The 18,599-nt window shown below is 39.2% G+C and overlaps 1 protein-coding gene across 4 annotated transcripts in view; it reads left to right on the top strand.

Annotated features, from left to right (window-relative positions):
• The window catches only part of SLC41A2 (solute carrier family 41 member 2), a 120,293-nt gene that overhangs the window by 44,487 nt on the left and 57,207 nt on the right, over positions 1–18,599 (top strand). For all 4 annotated transcript variants that reach the window (XM_081311397.1, XM_081311396.1, XM_081311398.1 and 1 more), the window contains 3 exons: positions 2,218–2,289; positions 6,201–6,345; positions 9,084–9,230. In XM_081311397.1, the coding sequence (XP_081167523.1) occupies positions 2,218–2,289; positions 6,201–6,345; positions 9,084–9,230 (364 nt within the window). The remainder of the gene's footprint in view (positions 1–2,217; positions 2,290–6,200; positions 6,346–9,083; positions 9,231–18,599) is intronic.

The following is an 18,599-nucleotide window of genomic DNA, read 5'->3' as shown; positions in this document are numbered from 1 at the left end:
TTTCTCTTGCTGAGAGCACCAGCAAGTCAACTAATCTAACAAAAGTAGGTTGGCCAAAGGCCTTTAGACAGCACACGCCTACTTCTCCCTCCACTTCTGAAGAAGCTTGGGTGGTTATATTATCCCTGTCTACTGGACAGGAGGGTGGGTCAGCCCTGTTCTTGGTGTAGTTTTTCCAAGATGGAGGCAACAGGTCATCTTCCTGTGTCTGGCCCTTCCCCGCCACTCCTAATGCATGCCTGTAGCATACTGTCTTCCCTAAAATGTGAATTTGGGCTGACATTTCTTTTTGGTTTTCTCTAAGATATTGATTTATAAAAATGTTTTTATTTGTGAATATATTCTTCTTTTAATTTGATATCATTTTAATTGTTACTGATTATTTTATGTTAGAGTAAAAAGATTGCAGATCCACAGACATCTAGATCTAGAAGGGACTTAGAAAGTGTGACCCTCATCATTTGTATATAGAGTACAACCTTACACTATTTAAATTAATAAACTATCAGCCTGGGTTTGGTCCAGAAAGCAGCCATGGTAAATGTGTGCTCTAGTTATAATAGGGCCTACACAAATGTGGGGAAGTTGGGGAAGTGAAGATGTGTGGAGGGAAAATCAGAGGAACGGCCCGTTGAATCCAAGGCACTCTATCACTGGTGCAGGGGAAACAAGCCGAGCGTGTCTTATGGCAAAGGCCCGGGTGCCTACCAGGGCTGCCTGCCTGCCAAAGATAGTGGCCTCTGCTTAGCTTATGCCTTCCAAATTTTAGGTATGTTCCCATTGTGTAGACTGTGACCGGAAGTTGTAGGGACAAGGATTTGAGGTATGTAGTGGCCATGGCACCAAGTGAACCTGGCTCTCTCTCCCTCACCCTTTTGCCCCCACCTCCCTTGATCTTTTCCTGGTCCCTGAACGCTTCCTGTCTCCCTGGCTCACTAAGCCACTCTGGAGGGTTGATGTTTTCTCATTCGTCGACTCATCTGAGATTGCTTCCCATAGCCACAGTCAAAGAATTAAGAATTAAGAATTCTTCAAAATAGCATTAATTTCTCTCATGCTTTGTTCTTGAACTCTGAACCTGAGGTGAATGCACTCTTCAAATATTGCCCATGTCTCTATTACTCACTTGAGCAGAGCCCCAGGTTGTTAGAACTGCAAACATGAATTTTATCAATACTTTAGATTCCCAGCTTTAGTCAAGAAATATATCAGTAAAGACTTGCAGGAGTAATTATCCTGAAACACTGAGAAATCTCAATGTTTGATTTGCTGGAGACTTTGAAACTAAAATCTGGAGTGAAATTACAGAATAGAGTCTGTTTTCCAAATTGGTAGAGGAATGTTGATGTGGCCCTGAACCCGCTGGTCTGAAGCCATGAGCTAAGCTCTAGTTTGTACTTGTTTGAAACGATCCATAAATAATAACCCTGTGTACTTCCCTTTATACCATTTGCCCAGAAACCTTTTTTTAACATTTGAAAACCTTCTATGACCAGGTGATGAATAACTGAAAATCCAGCTTAATATAGGATTTTTACTAATGATTGCTCATTGCTTTCCAAATGACTGGAAAACTTGGCAGTCTTAGTTGTACATTTTTTGAATATTAAGTAGTTGAGAAATATGACCTAGCTCACAGAGACACTGAATATGTGAATAATATTATTTTGGAAAGTATTCGATTTAGAAGAAAGATGTATACTTTTTAATTAGTGAGGTGTATGATCAAAATTTGTGAACCAAATGAATTTTTATTGCTAACAATTTTTGTCATGAATCAAATGTAGATTATATACATATGAATGATTTGTTTAAATCTTGTTTTTTGATTAACAATTCTTCAGATTATATTAATTTTATGGTATGAAATTAAATGCTAGCAGCTCAAAATTATGTAATTATTCATTGACCCTCCGTACACAGAATTCAGCATTTTAGGGTGATACATGGTAATGTTATATATATATATATATATATATATATGTAATACTAACTGGGCCACTAGTTCTTATAAGATGGTTAAAGAAAAAAGTCCCCCGATCATCTCAGCCAATCTGAATGGTAGATGGAGTGAATTCAGAATTACATTCAAGTACAGGTGCCCTTACCAGACTTATTACAGAATTATTTTGTACTTTTAAGACTTTATATGCTATTTAAGCAAAGTAAACAACATATAGATTTTTCAGTGATCCATGAAAATATCCACCTTAACAGGTAAATATTGGGAAGATGGACTCACCCATTGAAAAGTGGAACCTAATAATTGGCAACTTGGCTTTAAAGCAGGTAAGTGGCGCACAGTTGTTTATAGATCTTGTGTTTACTGGTCTTGGGGTCACCTCTGGAATGGAGTCAACTGTAGTGCTGGGAAGTCTATCATTTTTTACTTTTTTCAAGGTACTAAATCACTTAGTACCTTGAAATCATTTAGTACCTTGAAAAAATAATGGAATTAGTGGATACCTCTGACCTCCAGGAGTCATTTTTTCTCTAGAAACTAATCAGATGCTTACAAATATAAAAGATAGATATATAAATATTTTCTTTCATAACTATGTGATAAAGCCAGAATTTGTGTTGATATCTTACAAATAAATATTGAACATTTCATTTTTTAGGTGCTATTTTTCTACTTTAATTGTTTTTACCCCAAAGACAGACTCACTGTGTTTCTCAGGCTGGTATCAAACTCCTAGGCTCAAGTGATCTTCCTGCATCAGCCTCTCCAGTAGGCAGGACTACTGGCATGTACCACCATGCTCAGCCTACTTTAATTTTTCAAAGTATTTGTTTAATGAAACTGAGTTCTGTATATTATGATCAGCCATTTGTCTTGACTTTTCCTCAATTTGATGTTACCAGTGTTGATATAAATGAATGCGTTCAATTGCCAATGATATAAACACTAAACTGGATTCTATAAAATCTATGGCTTTCAGATCTCAGGTGAGTACCTCTACTGCCTCTCCCCCATCCCTCCCATCTCTGAGGCAGAAAACTGCAGCTACCTGTGGTAATTCTCTAGCTAGGGTTAGCTGAGGGGATGCACAGGAACTTTAATGAGGTGGTGGAGAATTTGGTTATAGGAATATGGTTTTATGTAGTGTATTTTAAAGACAAAGGAGTTTTTGGATTGCGGTTATTTTTAAAAAATACCTGTGTAATTGCAGGGTTGGAGATAAAATCTGGGATCTTAACCTCAGCTCTAACATTAACCAGCTGTATAACCTTTGTAACTTAGCCCTTCTGGGCTTCCCTTTTGTCTTTCAAATCACAATATTATATTAGAGAAGGCTAAAATCCTTTTCAACTTGAACTTGTTATCTGTGCAGGGGTGATAATAAAAATATTTAATACCATATTCAAATATCCAAAATATTAATGTATTTGAAAATATATTTGATTTTCTTCTTTAAATACCCTAAACTCATATGAAATAATGAGTTGTAGTATGAATTATATATCAAATCATTTTAGTATAATGGCCATTTCAGCATTATTTATTTGTTTTATTTATTTCAGTACTGGGGATGAAATCCAGGGCCTCGAACACGCTAGGCAAGTGCCCTATCACTTAGCTAAATCCCCAGCCGTTTTTCCATTTTTAGACAAGATTTTATTAAATTTCCCAAAGTGGTCTCATAGTCGTGATCCTACGGGGGCTGCAGAGCTGCCCATGGCAGCGGGTGCCATCTCAGCTTTAATTTTCATTCTGTTCGTAATGTGCACCTTTCCCTTGTCATCCTCGCTCCCTGCAACCTCTGGTCAGGATGGGTGCTGGCAATGGCTGGGGATTTGCTGATCCTAGTTGCCAGAACCCAAAGCCCATGTCTGCTTCACTCCATCATCCATGTATGAACAGGGAACCCCGAGCATGCCCACCAGGACAGCATTGGGGTCAGCTGAGGAGGCACCAGTTGCTTGGGACTCAGTTCCAGTGGACAAAGGTCAAGACGACAGGCTGCTGAGTGTGGTGGCACACACCTGTAGTAACAGCAACGCTGGAGGCTGAGCCAGGAGGATCCCAAGTTCAAGGCTAGCCTCACTCAGCAACTTAGCAAGACTCTATCTCAAAAAAAAAAAAAAGACTGGGAATGTGGTTAAGGTGGTAAAGCATCCTTGGGTTCAACTCCCTAATACCTCCCACCAAAAAGACGTGTGGGTGGGCTTGGGGAAAAGGCTTCACCTGCAAAAGCCTGTGAGGGAGAAGCTGAGCGAGGAGAGGGGTGCAGGGTGGCTGGCCTGTGCTCCCCTTCCTGGAGGTGGGCTGTGGAGGGCAGAGGGGGGAAGAGTAGAGACAGGAGGCCCAGGCACACTTAGGAGGGAGTGTGCTTCTCTGCTATTAAATTGGGTCCCAGCAGATTACCTGCTACAGGTTTCTTCACCACTGTACAGAACAGCTGTGTGGACTGTGCATAAGTTACAGGGCCCCCGGTGCCATCTGAGGAACCACCACCTCGCTAGGAGGGATGTAGCCTGCACCAAGGTCTATTCAGGCCTGTGGCCCCTGTTTAGCCTCCATGCCCCGAGATCCTTCTAAACCCAGCTACCACTTGAACCCAGGCTTTGCTTTTTCTTGGGCACATCAATCATTTTCCAATTAGTCGTTGTTTTGCAGATGTACAGAATAGGACTTCTCAGCTCAGCTATGTGCCTCCAGTTCCTCAGAAATAGATCTACGGATGCATGTACGTGCCTAGACTCACATACCATGATGTCTGCACCAGGCTCCCTTGCCATGCATACCAGGTCATGCCAGGAAGGACTTGGAATCACAGTGCTGGAATTTACATTAGTACTTAGTTCTACTGCGCGAAGTGTGTGTGTTATTTACTAACCAGCATGAACATGCTGACATGTCTAACGACTGTGCAGCCACAGTGGCTCTCATACCTGGAGGTCAGCTCTGAGGTGTGGGTGATGTCAACAGAAACTGTAATCAAAGCTTGTGGGGCTGGACGGCAGGATATCTAGGCTCTTTAGTCCTGGCCTTTCTGTTGATTTTCTGTACAATGGCGTCATCCTGCAGCAGGGATTGATCACTTGGAGCCCTTGACCCCATTTCATGGATTGGCTTTAGATAACACCCAGAAATTCCACTCCAGATGTTGAGTGTTCTGTGTTTCTTAGGGGAAAGGTCTCTGTTCTACAGAATTTTTACCAGATTGTCAGAGGGGCCACGACACACACACAGTTAAGAACCACTGGGAAAAGTGATTCCCGTGGGCTTTGCTATAGCTTTGTCATCCTGGTAGCCTGAGTCAGCTGTCTGCATGCCTTTTCTTAGTGGAAGTTATTTTGAGTGTTGCTTTGTGTCTGCACTACAGGAAACTATTTATTTATGTAACTTGAATCTCAAAGTTTGATATTATCATTGTCATTTATAGAGTAGGGAACTCAAACTTTTTTGGGGGCGGGGATCAGGGATTGAACCCAGGGGTGCTTAACCACTGAGCCACATCCTCGGCCCATTTTTTTAAATTTAATTTTGAAGACTGGGCCTCACTAAGTTGCTTAGGGCCTCCCTAAGTTACTGAGGCTGGCTTTGAACCTGCAATCCTCCTTCAGGCTCCTGAGCAGCTGAGATTACAGGCATGCACCATCATGTGCAGCTGGAACTCAAGCTTTTATGGTACTAATCATAAGTGTGATTATTTGTGAGGGTATTTTTTAACGTCTGTTTCCCACTGAGACAGGGAGTCCATTTTGACCATGGTCCTATCTCAGTATCAAGCACAGTGCATTGTGCTTGGTAGAATCTGAATAAATACCAGTTGAGTTAATGGACTTAGATAACTTGCCCTGAGGTTAAGTGGTAGAGAAGGATTCAGGCTCCTATCATTTGATGTCAATCTCCCCAGCGCTGCCTGGTGAGCCTGCTTTCCACCTTGGGTGGGGCCCTCTTTAACCTAAAACTAGAATTTTCTTAGATGATCTGTGGATCAATTCTTTGGGGTACTATTAAAAACAGATTCCTGCACCCCATTCCATTTCTGCTGCCACCAGATCAGGGCAGTTTGAGAGCCCACTCTCAGGGAATATAAAACTCATATATAGTAGCTTCTTTAAAAGGCAGTATGATTTGGTTACCAGGGGCAGTTTGTCTTCAGGCTTCTTGTATGTAATGTTTACATAGGAAAGATTCTGAGTATTTTTTAAATTACTAATTCAGTTGGATTTTGTAACAAATTTTTTAGGTTCAGGCAACAGTCGTGGGTTTTTTAGCAGCGGTGGCGGCGATCATCTTGGGCTGGATTCCAGAGGGAAAGTATTACCTGGATCATTCCATCCTCCTGTGCTCCAGCAGCGTGGCCACCGCCTTCATCGCGTCTCTTCTACAGGGTGAGCGGATTTGCAAATGTCTATAATCTTTTGCTCTTAAATGATTTATTTCTCAAGATGATGACTCTCTCTCTTCAAATGATATTTATGATGAAAACAACAGAAAAAAGTTATCACAAGCCTCAATCATATCTTATTTCAGCTATATTTCCGTTTCATTATTTATGAACCTTACTGCAGAGCAGGCTGTTTGAGGCTGTGTCCTGGCCTTTGATGCCCTGGTATAATTCCCAAATAAGATCAGGAGAATAGCCTGAGCATTCATTTGTTTTGTAAATGAAGTTGAGAAACTTCCTGGAAGTAATGCAGGGGATTTACTGGCTAGTCTCTTGAGTAACAAGTGTTCCAGGAATTCTGAGTTTCAAAAGCAGTCCCTCTGTTAAAAAAAAAAATTTAAGTTTCATATTAAGAAAAAAAAATTCCTGTCTATGGTAGTACAAAAATAACCTTATTCTGAAGACAGCATATTATTGGCTATAGATGGTTAAAGAACTAGTTTAAAAAAACTAACTACATTAGAACTTCTCAGTTGGATTTTTTATTAATGTGAACTTTCCACTGGATAACTAGCTTCTTATGGAATAGTAATCAGGGATATAATTTTCTTATTTCTATATGGAATTACTAGAAACGATTGAGATGAAGCTATTGGGAAATTAAATTTCTGGCAAAAGAAAAAAAGGTTGCGGTGTTAGCACTCTCTTTAGGCTCCTTAACTTTTGTTTTCTTTCTGATTTTGTGTCATTTAGAGAGGTTTGAAATTTTTCAGTCCAGCAAGTGTTTGAAATGCCTAGGATTTTCAAAACCATCAAAAATTCAAATTTTAAAACAACTGTACATTTGGTTAAAGCTTCTTACCTTGAACACTGTATCTTCTAGTTTTACTTAACCTTTTTGACCATCTTAATATATGCAGATACCATTAACCACATTTTGTGCATGAGAAAATTGACTCAGGCAGGTGGGGCAACTTGTCCAATTATATCCACTTGTTAGTGGCAGAATCAGAATTAAAACCAAACTTTCCTGGTTTTTAGCTCTTTGCACTGAGCCATGATGCACAAAAAATGCTTACTTTCAGCTGAAAAGATAAAAGTAGCACTGTCATAGGAGAGCTTCCCTTGTGCTGATTGTGGAAAAAAGATTTCTATGTAATCATATCTTGTTGGATTATTATTTTTTTGTAGCACTGGGGATTGAACCCAGGGCCTCACACATGCTAGGTAAGTGCTCTCTGGCTGAGCTACATCCCCAACCCTTTTAAAAAATGTTTATTTTGAAACAAGGTCCAGCTAAGCTGCCCAGGCTGGCCTCAAACTTGCCAATCCTCCTGCCTCAGCCTCCTGAGTAGTTGAGGTTACAGGTCTGTGTCACCACACCTCATTATATTTTGTAGGATTATCATATAACATATTCTAAAAGCACTTCCGATATTATTGCTTTCTTCCCCCTTTATAGTGATATTGTAAAAAGGGTAAGGTCCAGTGATTGAAAAAGTTTCCAGAATATAATTTACAATGCATTGTTTGATTTAAGACAAAAATTCTGCTCTTTAGAGTACTGACTTTATATATGGTACACTAAAAACCACTGGCCTAGAATCATAAGCTATGTGACTTCAGGCACGTATTTAAACCTGTTCTTGGGGACCTCAGTTTTATCTATAATGAGTATTCTGGAATAAAAATATTTGCAGTCTTTTTATTCTAAAAGTGCAGTGAAATTGTTTATTTTTTATTTATTTTTGGTGTTTGTGCACCCCTGAGTTCAATCCTTATCATTAAGCAACAGTCTGGCCCTTTTTATTATTTTGAGACAGGGCCTCACTAAATTGCCAAGGCTGGCCTTGAACTTGTGATCCTCTTGCCTTAGCCTCCCAGTCTATGGGATTATGGGTGTGTGACTCTACACCCAGCTTCTGTTTTTTTTCTCCCCAAAGCCATATTTAGATTTCGAGTTGAAAATCTATGTGCTGTGGTTAGCACATAGACATTTAAATTTTTCTTTGTACTTCATCCTCTTAACGAATGTGTTGCTATGAGAAAATCTGTACAACTGGGTATAGACATAAATGTTATCATTTTACTCTTATGTACCTGATTCAAGAAAATAAGAATTCAAAAGTGCAAGTGCAAAGTCACATTTTCATCCTCTGTTATCCTGTTGGAGAATTATAAATAAACAAACTTTGGGTTTAAAGAATATCTTTTCCAAAGACTTTCTTGTGTTCTGGACTCTGGTGTTCAAGTTTAATTACTTCCTGCTTCTTAATACTTCAACACTAAAGAACATAATGAAGCAAGCATTTCTAGCTACCATATGTGAACAAATCTGTTGGTCTTCTTCCCAGTTGCCTTGCGTATGACTCACCTTTCTCTGGCATTTTCATACATTATTTGAGGGTTAAATTTAAAAATCTTAGGTCTATTTGTGTGTATAAAATCCTAAGACACACACATTACTAAATTCAAAATTTTGGCTTTAACATAATTTTATGGTCACTTTTGGGTCTTTTAAGTACAACATTGAACTTCTCAGATCTGTGAGCTCCGCTTGGATTTTGTTAAAAGGCATTTTGCCATGACATTGGGATAAAATGTTTTAATTGCTTAATCAGCTTATCCAAGCAGTCTCTCTGGAACTGAGATATTGGTTGTCTGTCCTGTATGTTTCAGTATTTGAGGGATCTATTTTCTTTAAATCATAACATTGAAAGTGATGAACATTCTTTCCTCTAGGAATAATAATGGTTGGAGTTATCGTTGGTTCAAAGAAGACTGGTATAAATCCTGATAATGTCGCTACACCCATTGCTGCCAGTTTTGGGGACCTTATAACTCTGGCCATATTAGCTTGGATAAGCCAGGGTTTGTACTCCTGCCTTGGTAAGTTGATTTGACACTAAATATGTTATTGAGAGTCTTTTAAAATAAATATTGTTGTAGCAATATTGTGACTCCATGGTGACCTTCATCTGTATTTAGAAGTAATCAGAATAACAGTTGTAATTTCTTGTACACCTACTATGTGCTGTGGCTCTCACATTTTTTTCTTTTCTTATAGATAAGAAAGATAAGGGTTTTCTCTAAATTGAATGAGAAAATTGAGGGTCATAGAAGTTATATATGCTACCCATGTTTTCACAACTCCAGGGAGAAAGGCTGAACGCAGGTCTGTCCTAGTCCGTGGTTTCTGCCCTTTCCTCTAAATGCGTAACCAGCTAGGAGTCAACCTTCAGAGTTCTGTGTACCGAGCTACCATCAAAGAATATAAGGTCATGGTAGGACTCAGAATTTACCAACAGGATGTTTTTTTCCCATCAGAAACTCACACCTTAAGTTAAAGACTCACGGTGGTTAACTCAAAGGAAAAAAAAAAACATGAAAATTAGCCCAAATGCTGCATGAAGCTGGAGTCCTCCTGTATGTGTAGTTCCTGTTGAATAGTGATGGAGAATTCAGTCTAGGGAATTATTTTAATGCAGATTTGTATTCTGAGACTGTTGTCAATGGTATTGGATATGATTTGTGAGCACTGGTTAGATACTAAATATTAATCATGCTTTCATTTTTTAAATGCCAAATTAAAAACAGAAAAAGAGAACAAAAACCCACAGTAATACAAGAAAAAAATAGTTTACTAGTCAAACAAAAAGCAAATACACACTCTCACATATTTACATGGTCCTATATGGATTTATGATGTGCTTTAAAATAAATCTAAAGTATACTTAGTTTTAAGAAGAGTCTTTGATATATGTTCTTGAATTTAAAAAAGGGCTTTGCCCTACCAAATGCGATAATTTTCTACAAGTTATGTTATCAAAGATACTAAATAACTTAAGGCAATTTTATACACTCAGTGAAGCTTTCCTGAGTGTATAAAATTGCCTTAAGTTATTTAATAAGTGGCATAAAAACAATATTCATTAGGACTTGATTTATACGTTCAGGGACATTTTTTATAATTTAGAAGATAAAGATTTATCCACTTGAGGTAAAGTTTAAGACATAAATGATGAGTGACCTAAACGTGGGATCTTGTGGGGCTAATCTGGCTTTTTATTGTTGTAGAGCAAACAGGGGACGATATATGTGCAAGTGTATTCTGGGTGAGGCTCAGTTCCCTTTTCTTCCACTCAGAAGCGGAAAGTGAGAGTTATGTTATCAAAGAGATCATCTTTTGAAGTTTATATTGTTGGTGGTCGACTGCTCATGCCTCTCTCCTCCTCTAGATGATTGTACAGTTTAGAAATAGACGCTGCGGTCGGGCTTGAGGCGTCAGCTCCTGGCTGGAGAGCGTGTTCTCCGGAAAGCCTGCGGCCACTCCCAGGAGGACAGCTACACATGAGTGACGCCCCTGGTGCCCCTTGCCTGTCTGTCCCTCTGAGGTGGGGACGATGAGAGGAAGAGCAGTCGAGAGGTGCAGAGCGTGTCTTCCCAGTGTCGAGGGTGGAAGTTCTGGGTTTTAGTGGTTCCCAGGAAGGAAGGTGCACTGCTGCAGGCTTGGCGGTGTCACTGGGATACATTTCCCAGCTGCTGGCTAAACACCAGGGTTTCTCATCAGTAGAAGGTGCAGTGATGAGAAGGTGAAAAGGAGAGTGCCATTGACGAATGTTGATACAGGAAACATGGCGACACAGAGGAGGTGCTGTGAGGTTCCAGAAGATAGACCAGCTGCCGAGCAAAATAACGTGCATTGACTTCTTAATTTTTAATTTTTTATTTTTGGGTACTGGGCATTGAACTTGGGGGCACTTGACCACTGAGCCACATCCCCAGCCCTAGTTTGTATTTTATTTAGATACAAGGTGTCACTGAGTTGCTTAGTGCCTCACTTTTGCTGAGGCTGGCTTTGAACTCTCAATCCTCCTGCCTCAGCCTCCCAAACTGCTGGGATTATAGGCATGTGCCACCTCACCTGGCTTAATTTTTATTTTTAAAAGGTATCCAAGTGATAAACTCCTTACAGAAGGCTTAAGTTTAATGTATTATTATCTAAAGCTTTTGCCATTTTGGGTGTTATACAGTGTTGCATTAATAGTTTTAACTGGATCAAGGATTAAAAAAGTAAAATGGAATGTTACCATAATTTTGAAAAATAGTCTTATTAACTATTGCTTAGGATTTTCTAGGCCTTTTCTTCTGACAGTTGACTCAAAATAATTCAAGTTGAATTAGGTCTTATACATTCATCTGCATTATTGATTTCCCCCAAAGAGATTTTTTAAAAATGGGCTTCAGATTGATTCTGTAGTTGATTTAATGGTTAAAGGTGTTCCTGAACTATTATTGATTCTATCTACATTGTGAGCACTAGGGGGCCTCATAAGATCAGCAGTTGGAGGTCCTGTTTTTTTTTTTTTTTTATTCAGAATACAAAGTTTAGGAAGAGACATGTTTAAATTCTAAGATCCTGTTCATCTTGCTGAAAAGTCTAGCTCTTAGGAACAGTTTTAATTCATGATCCATAATGAAAACACAAGATTTAAGAGATAAAAAGATTTCTTTTTAGCTACAGGCTTTGGTTTTAGAAGCTGTATATAATACAGAATGGGACATTAAGAAAAGTGTCATGGGGTCAATTTACCAAGAATAATTTTGAATTTATATGCATCTAATATTGGAGCACCTAAAACACAAAGCAATTATTAGTAGGTCTGAAGGGAGAAGTAGATAGCCATACAATAATCATAGAGGACTTTAATATCCCACTTTCAACAATGGGTAGATCATGCATACAAAACATTAACAGGGGAACGTTGAATTTGGACTACAGTTTAGTTCAGTGGCATCTAACAGACATGTACAAAATGTTCTATTCAAAAGTAGCATGACACACATTCTTTTTTTTTAAAAAAGAGGGGGGGAATCTTCTTTGTAGATGGACACAACACAATGCCTTTATTTTTTTTTATGTGTTGCTGAGAATCGAACCCGGGTCCCGGGCATGCTAGGTGAGCGCTCTACCACTGAGCCACAATCCCAGCCCATGACACACATTCTTAAGTGTATATGGAATGTTCTCTAGGATAGATAATATATTAGGTCACGAAACAAAACAAATTTAGGAAGACAAATTACATCAAGTGACTTAATGGCATGAAATGAGAAATCAACAACAGGAGGAAAATTGGAAACTTCATAAATGTGTGTAAGTTAAATAACCAGTGGGTCAAAGAATAAATCAAAAGGGAAATTTAAAAAGACCCTGAGACAAATGAAAATGGAAATGCAATGTACCAAAACCTGTGAAATGCAGCAAAAGTAATTCTAAGAGGAAAGTTTATATTACACATCAAAAAACTAGAAAATAACAGCTAAACCCAAGAAAATAATAAAGGGTGAGAGCAGAAATGAATAAAATAGGCAATTTAAGAACTATAGAATAAATTGACAAACTGATAAGTTTTTTTTTAAATAAAATTGATAGAGATTTAGCTAGATTAAGCAAAGGGAACTCATATAAAATCTGAAATAAAAGTGGAGACATTATAATGGATACCTCAGAAACAAAAGGAATCACAAGGGACTATTATGAACAAGTATGCTCACAGATTAGATAGCTTAGAGAAAATGGATAAGTTCCTAGAAACATACCAACGTTGAATCAGGAAGAAATAGAAGACCAGAACAGACCAATAACAAATAGACTGCAGCAGTAATTAAATGCCTCCTCCAAAAGAAAAACCCAGGACCAGATGGCTTCATAGCTGAATTCTACAAAGTATTGACAGAATCAATACCAGATTTCTTAATATTCCCCCCAAAAGACCATGTGGGAGGAGGAACTAGAGGGATTTTTTCCAAACTCGTGTTATGAGGCCAGTGTTACCCTAATACTGAAACCAGACACAAGAACGCTGTTGGCCAGCGGCTCTGATGATGAGCACACCTGCAGAAATCCTCAATAAAATTCTAGCAAACAGGATCCAAACATGTATCAAAGATTGTGTGTCATGACTGAGTGGGATTTACTCCTGGGATACAGGGTTGGTTTAACAGATGCACATCGGTCAGCATGATATACTGGGTAACAGAAGGAAAGGTAAAAACTACCGACCACCTTGATAGATTCTGGAAAAGTTATTGACAAAGTTTGACATCTTTTCTTTTTTGTTTTTGCGGTACTGGGGACTGAACCGAGAGCCTTGTACATGTGAGGCAAGCACTCTACCAACTGAGCTATATCCCCAGCCCTCTATATCTTTTCTTGATAAGACGTTCAACAATTTAGGTGTAGAAGACAATTTCTTCAATGAAGGCCATTTTTTAAAGTCCATAGCTAACATCATAATCAGTGGAGGAAAACAAAGTTTTTTCTTCAAGATCTGGTACATGGCAAGATTGCCCTGTTGCTTCTGTTCAGCATAGTACTGGAGGTAGTAGGGATGTCATTTCTTTTTCTTATCTGATTGCTTTTGCTATTATTTCCCATACTATGTTAAAATGTTCATACTAAGGGATAGGAAGAAGGGGAATTGGGGATAGAAATCAAACTCCTCACATGTATGATTTTGTCAAAATGAACCCAACTACAATGTATGATGAATAACATATGCTATATATAATGTTATCAGAATATATATAAATGTAAAATAATTTATACTACCTCAAGCAATATGCAAGTTTAGTGTAATCCCTCTCAAAATTCTAATGCCATTCTTCACAGAAATAGAAAAGGCATCCTATAATTTATATGATTCCACAAGACTGAGTAGCCAGTGAAATCTTGAGAAAAAATTGGAGGGTATCACACTTCCTGGTTTCAGTTATATCATAAGCCATAGCAATCAAAATGCTATAAAATAGACACATAGACCAATAGACCAGAATAGAGAGCCAAGAAGTAAACCCAGTGCACGCTGTCAGCAAGGACACTTAGAAGACACATGTGGGAATAAGAGTCTGTTCAACAAAAGATACCAGGAGAACTGGATATCCACATGCAGAAAAACCTGAACTCTCTGCCATGCATAAAAATCAACAAAGAACGGGTTAAAGACTCGAATGCAAGAACTGAAACATAAATCTCCTAGAAGGAAAACATAGAGGGAAAGCTCCTTGACATTGGCTTTATTTTTTTAAATTTAATTTTTTTTATTATTGGTTGTTCAAAATATTACAAAGCTCTTGACATATCTCATACATTTGATTCAAGTGGGTTATGAACTCCCATTTTTTTCCCCGTATACAGATTGCAGAATCACATCGCTTACACATCCATGTTTTTACATACTGCCATACTAGTGTCTGTTGTATATTGCTGCCTTTCCTATCCTCTACTATACCCCCTCCCCTCCCCTCCCCTCCCCTCCCCTCCCCTCCCCTCCCCTCCCCTCCTCTCCCCTCCCCTCCCCTTCCCTCCCCTTCCCTCCCATCTTCTCTCTCTACCCCATCTACTGTAATTCATTTCTCTTCTGGAAGGAGACCCTCATCGATATACAAAATTACATATAAGAGGAAGTGAGGGGAAAGGGAAAAAACAAAACAAAACAAGGGACATTGGCTTTAGCAATGACTTTTTGAACATTGTGACAAAACCAAAAGCAGACAAGTAGGACCATCAGCCTAATCATTTCTGCACAACAAAGAACAATGAGCAAAGTGAAAGGGCAGATCAGGGATGGGAGAAGACATTTGTGAACATACCCGGTGAGGTGCTGATATCCCAAATATAAGGAGCTATATATCTTGATAAGTAAAACAAACAAACAAACAAAAACTGATTTTTTTTTTTTTAATGGGCAAAGGACCTGTTGAATAGACATTTCTCCCAAGGGATGTGAAAGGTGCAGAACATCCCTAATCATTAGGGAAATGCATATCTAAACTGCAGTGAGATACTGTCTCACACCTGTTAGGATGGCTGCTATCAATAAGACTCAAGAAAGTGTGTTGAGGAGGAAAGGGAATCCTTGTACGGTATTGGTGGGAATGTAAATTGGTGTAACCATTACAGAAAACTGGGAGTTCATCAAAAAGTGAAAATAGGAGTACCATATATCCCAGCAATCCCTTTTGGGCATATATTCACAGAGAATGAAATCAGCACCTTGTGGAAATATCTGCACTCCGTGTTCACTGCAGCATTGACCACGATAGCCAAGATACCGGAGTAAACCATCCATCAGATGAATGGATAAAGAAACCCTGATACACACACATACACACACACACACACCCATATGCACACAATGCAGTGTCACTCAAGCTTAAAAGATCCTGCCATTCATGACAATCTGGATGAACCTGTAGGGCTGAATGAAATTAGCAGAAACAAGTTAGTAGAAACAAACGTAGAAGGGCAGTTATGAGGAGTAGGGCTAGGGATGGGGGCAGAAGATGGGGGGATGTGGGTCAAAGGAACGTAGTTGCAGGTCTGAGGACCTAATTATAGCCCGAGGACTGTATTTAATAATGTTGCTTTGTGTACTGGAAGTGAGCTAAGAATAGATTTTGACTGCTCTTGTCACAGAAAAAGGGAGAGGGAATAAATATATGAGATGGGGGACATTAACTTACTCAATTGAAGTGACCATCTAGTCTGTCTATCAAAATTTCACGTCACGTACCTTAAGCATCTGTAGTAACCACTCAGTTCTGCAGTGACTTTGCACGGTCCCCTCGCGTGCTGTTGGCTGTCACACTGTGCCAAGGTCACTGTTCATTCACTCAGTGGCTACCTTTCTCTTGGTCCTGTGAAAACTTGCTGACTTCTGATAGCTGAAGTAATTATGGAAACCTCCTCCTTCACCTGCCCACTTCAAAAAGAACAAATTAAGCCCAAAGCTCAGTTTACTCTTCTTGACTTTATTTTTTGAATCACTCTGCACAGCCCTTTATTGCTTGTGGAGGTGTTTGGAGCCTGGTGGTGAAGCTCCTGGAGAGTCTCATCTCCTCCAGCCTCCCTGCTTCTCCTCTCCTGGGGTCTCCCTCCAGCAGAGTCCTGCCAAGCACAGATTTCATGCACCATCCGTGCGGTTTCCTTCCGTCTCCCCCTCCCCAGCCACCCTCTCCTTCCCATCAAGGCCAGTCAGGGTTCTTCTCACTTTTTATTTTTTGGGGACTGGGGATTGAACTCAGGGGCACTTTACCACTGAGATACATCCCCAGCCTTTTTTGTTTTGTTTTTTGAGACTGGGTCTCACTAAGTTGCTGAGGCTGACCTTGACCTGTTTCAGGGATTATAGGCACGTGCTGCTGTCCCTGGCTAGGATCCTTCTCACTTTTTAAGGCCAACTTCATAGATTTTCCTAATCTTAAGTGATCTTTTCTGCTCTGAATTCCAATAACATTTTTTTTTTAAACCAGGGATTGAGTTTAGAGGCACTTAACCACTGAGCTACATCCCCAGCCCTTTTTATATTTTATTCTGAGAACAGGGTCTCAGTAAATTGCTTAGGGAGGCCTCACTAAGTTCCTGAGGCTGCCTTTGAACTTTTGATCTTCCCGCCTCAGCCTCCAAAGCCTCTGGGATTATAGGCATGTGCCACTACACCTGGCTCCAATATCACTTTATTGGCACTCCTTTTCTGACATTCTTTATATTCAGCCAGTGATTGTAGCTTTTTGTATAAATACAGTATTTCCCTTTGTGCTGGTATAAGCTTCTTGAGGACAATATAGTTTTTATTTTATTTTTATTTCTCTGTAGTATCCTACAATACCATATATGTAGTAGGTGGTAAATAAATAGCACTTCACCAAACACTATTCATTTTGAAAGTGCTCTAGAAGTAATTTGGGAAGTGTTATATGTGTTCATAGGAACAGAAGATAGATAACTCTCGGAATGATTTGGCAGAATAACTGTCCAACAATATAATGGAATATAGCAAAAAAAAATACTTTTGATAATGACATAGTGTCAGGGAGATTCTTGCTGAAGCAGAAAGTATATAAAGATTATTGCTGCAGGAAAAAAAAGGTAATACATCACCAGAAAAGATCTATTTCAAATGGAAACAGGAGAGGAAATAGTAACCTAAGCTCTGGATTATGAGATTATGATATATTTTTGCTTGTGGAGGTATTTCGAGCCTCCACAGAAGCATTTCTGCATTCACTTGGTAATTTTTTTTTGGGGGGGGGTGCTGGGAATTGAACTCAGGTCCTCACATATGTAGGCAAGTTCTCTATGCCTAAGCTATATCCCAAGCTGTTTTAATTTTTTATTTTAAGAAGGGGTCTATTCTCATTTAACTAAACTCGCCTCAAACTTGCAATCCTCCTGCCTCAGCTTCCTGACTAGCTAGCATTGTAGGCATGCACCATTGCACAGCCATGCAAAACCCTTCAGACATCCAGTAATCTTCAGAAGCTATTGAACTTAACATTGGGCCAGTAACTGAAATACTTGTACATACTGATTCTTGCCCTTTCTTTCTTGTTTACATAACTTTTTTTTTTTAATTCTTAGATGTTGATGGACCTTTGTTTTATTTATTTGTATGTGGTGCTGAGAATCGAACCCAGTGCCTCACACATGCTAGCAAGTTCTCTTCCACTGAGCTACAACTCCAGCCCCCTTGTTTACATAACTTTTAAGAGTATTTTTAAAATTCCTTTTCAATACTTACAGCTATATGGCTGTATATCGTAGGTATTACTTATTTTTGCAGTACTGGGGATGGAACCCGGGGCTGTGCTACTACTGAGTTACTGCATCCTAAACCCTTTTTATTTTATTTTGAGACTGAATCTGGCTAATTGCCCAGGCTGGCCTCAAACTTACAATCCACCTGCCTCAGGCTCCCAAGTAGTTGGAATGATAGGTGTGTGCTTCTACGCCTGGCATGTAGTATTTATAGACTTGAATAAACTATCGGCTTCTAGCTTTTTAGGCAAGATCTGAGAAGCAAAATTTGATTCATTTCCTATTCTTCAAGGTTAGCTTTAAAAAGGTGGCTTAGTTAAAGCTGTAAGTGCAATAGTAATCAGCTTACAGTTATTTTAATCCTGTGAGACTTACAGGGATGTCACTTAGTTATTTACAGGGCATTCTAGAGCACTACTGCCTTGATTTGTTGATATGAGTAGAATCTTATATTATCCTTGAGAGTCACTGTGCTTGAGTGATTTTTAGTATTGTTCCATCTTAGAGTGATTTCTAGAATGTCAGTTCCCTAAGAAATTGTGAGGATTATTAATGGGCATTGAGAAAGACTTGTTTGCAAATGCCTGTTGCTTTGGGGGGTGTGTGTGTGTGTATGTGTGTGTGCGTGTGTGTTGTGCAGTGTTGGGTACTGAACC

The sequence above is a fragment of the Spermophilus citellus genome, assembly GCF_964194105.1.
Source record: "Spermophilus citellus genome assembly, chromosome: 10".
NCBI lineage: Eukaryota > Metazoa > Chordata > Mammalia > Rodentia > Sciuridae > Spermophilus > Spermophilus citellus.
Note: the sequence above shows the minus strand (reverse complement) of the source record. Positions and strands in the feature narration are given on the sequence as shown.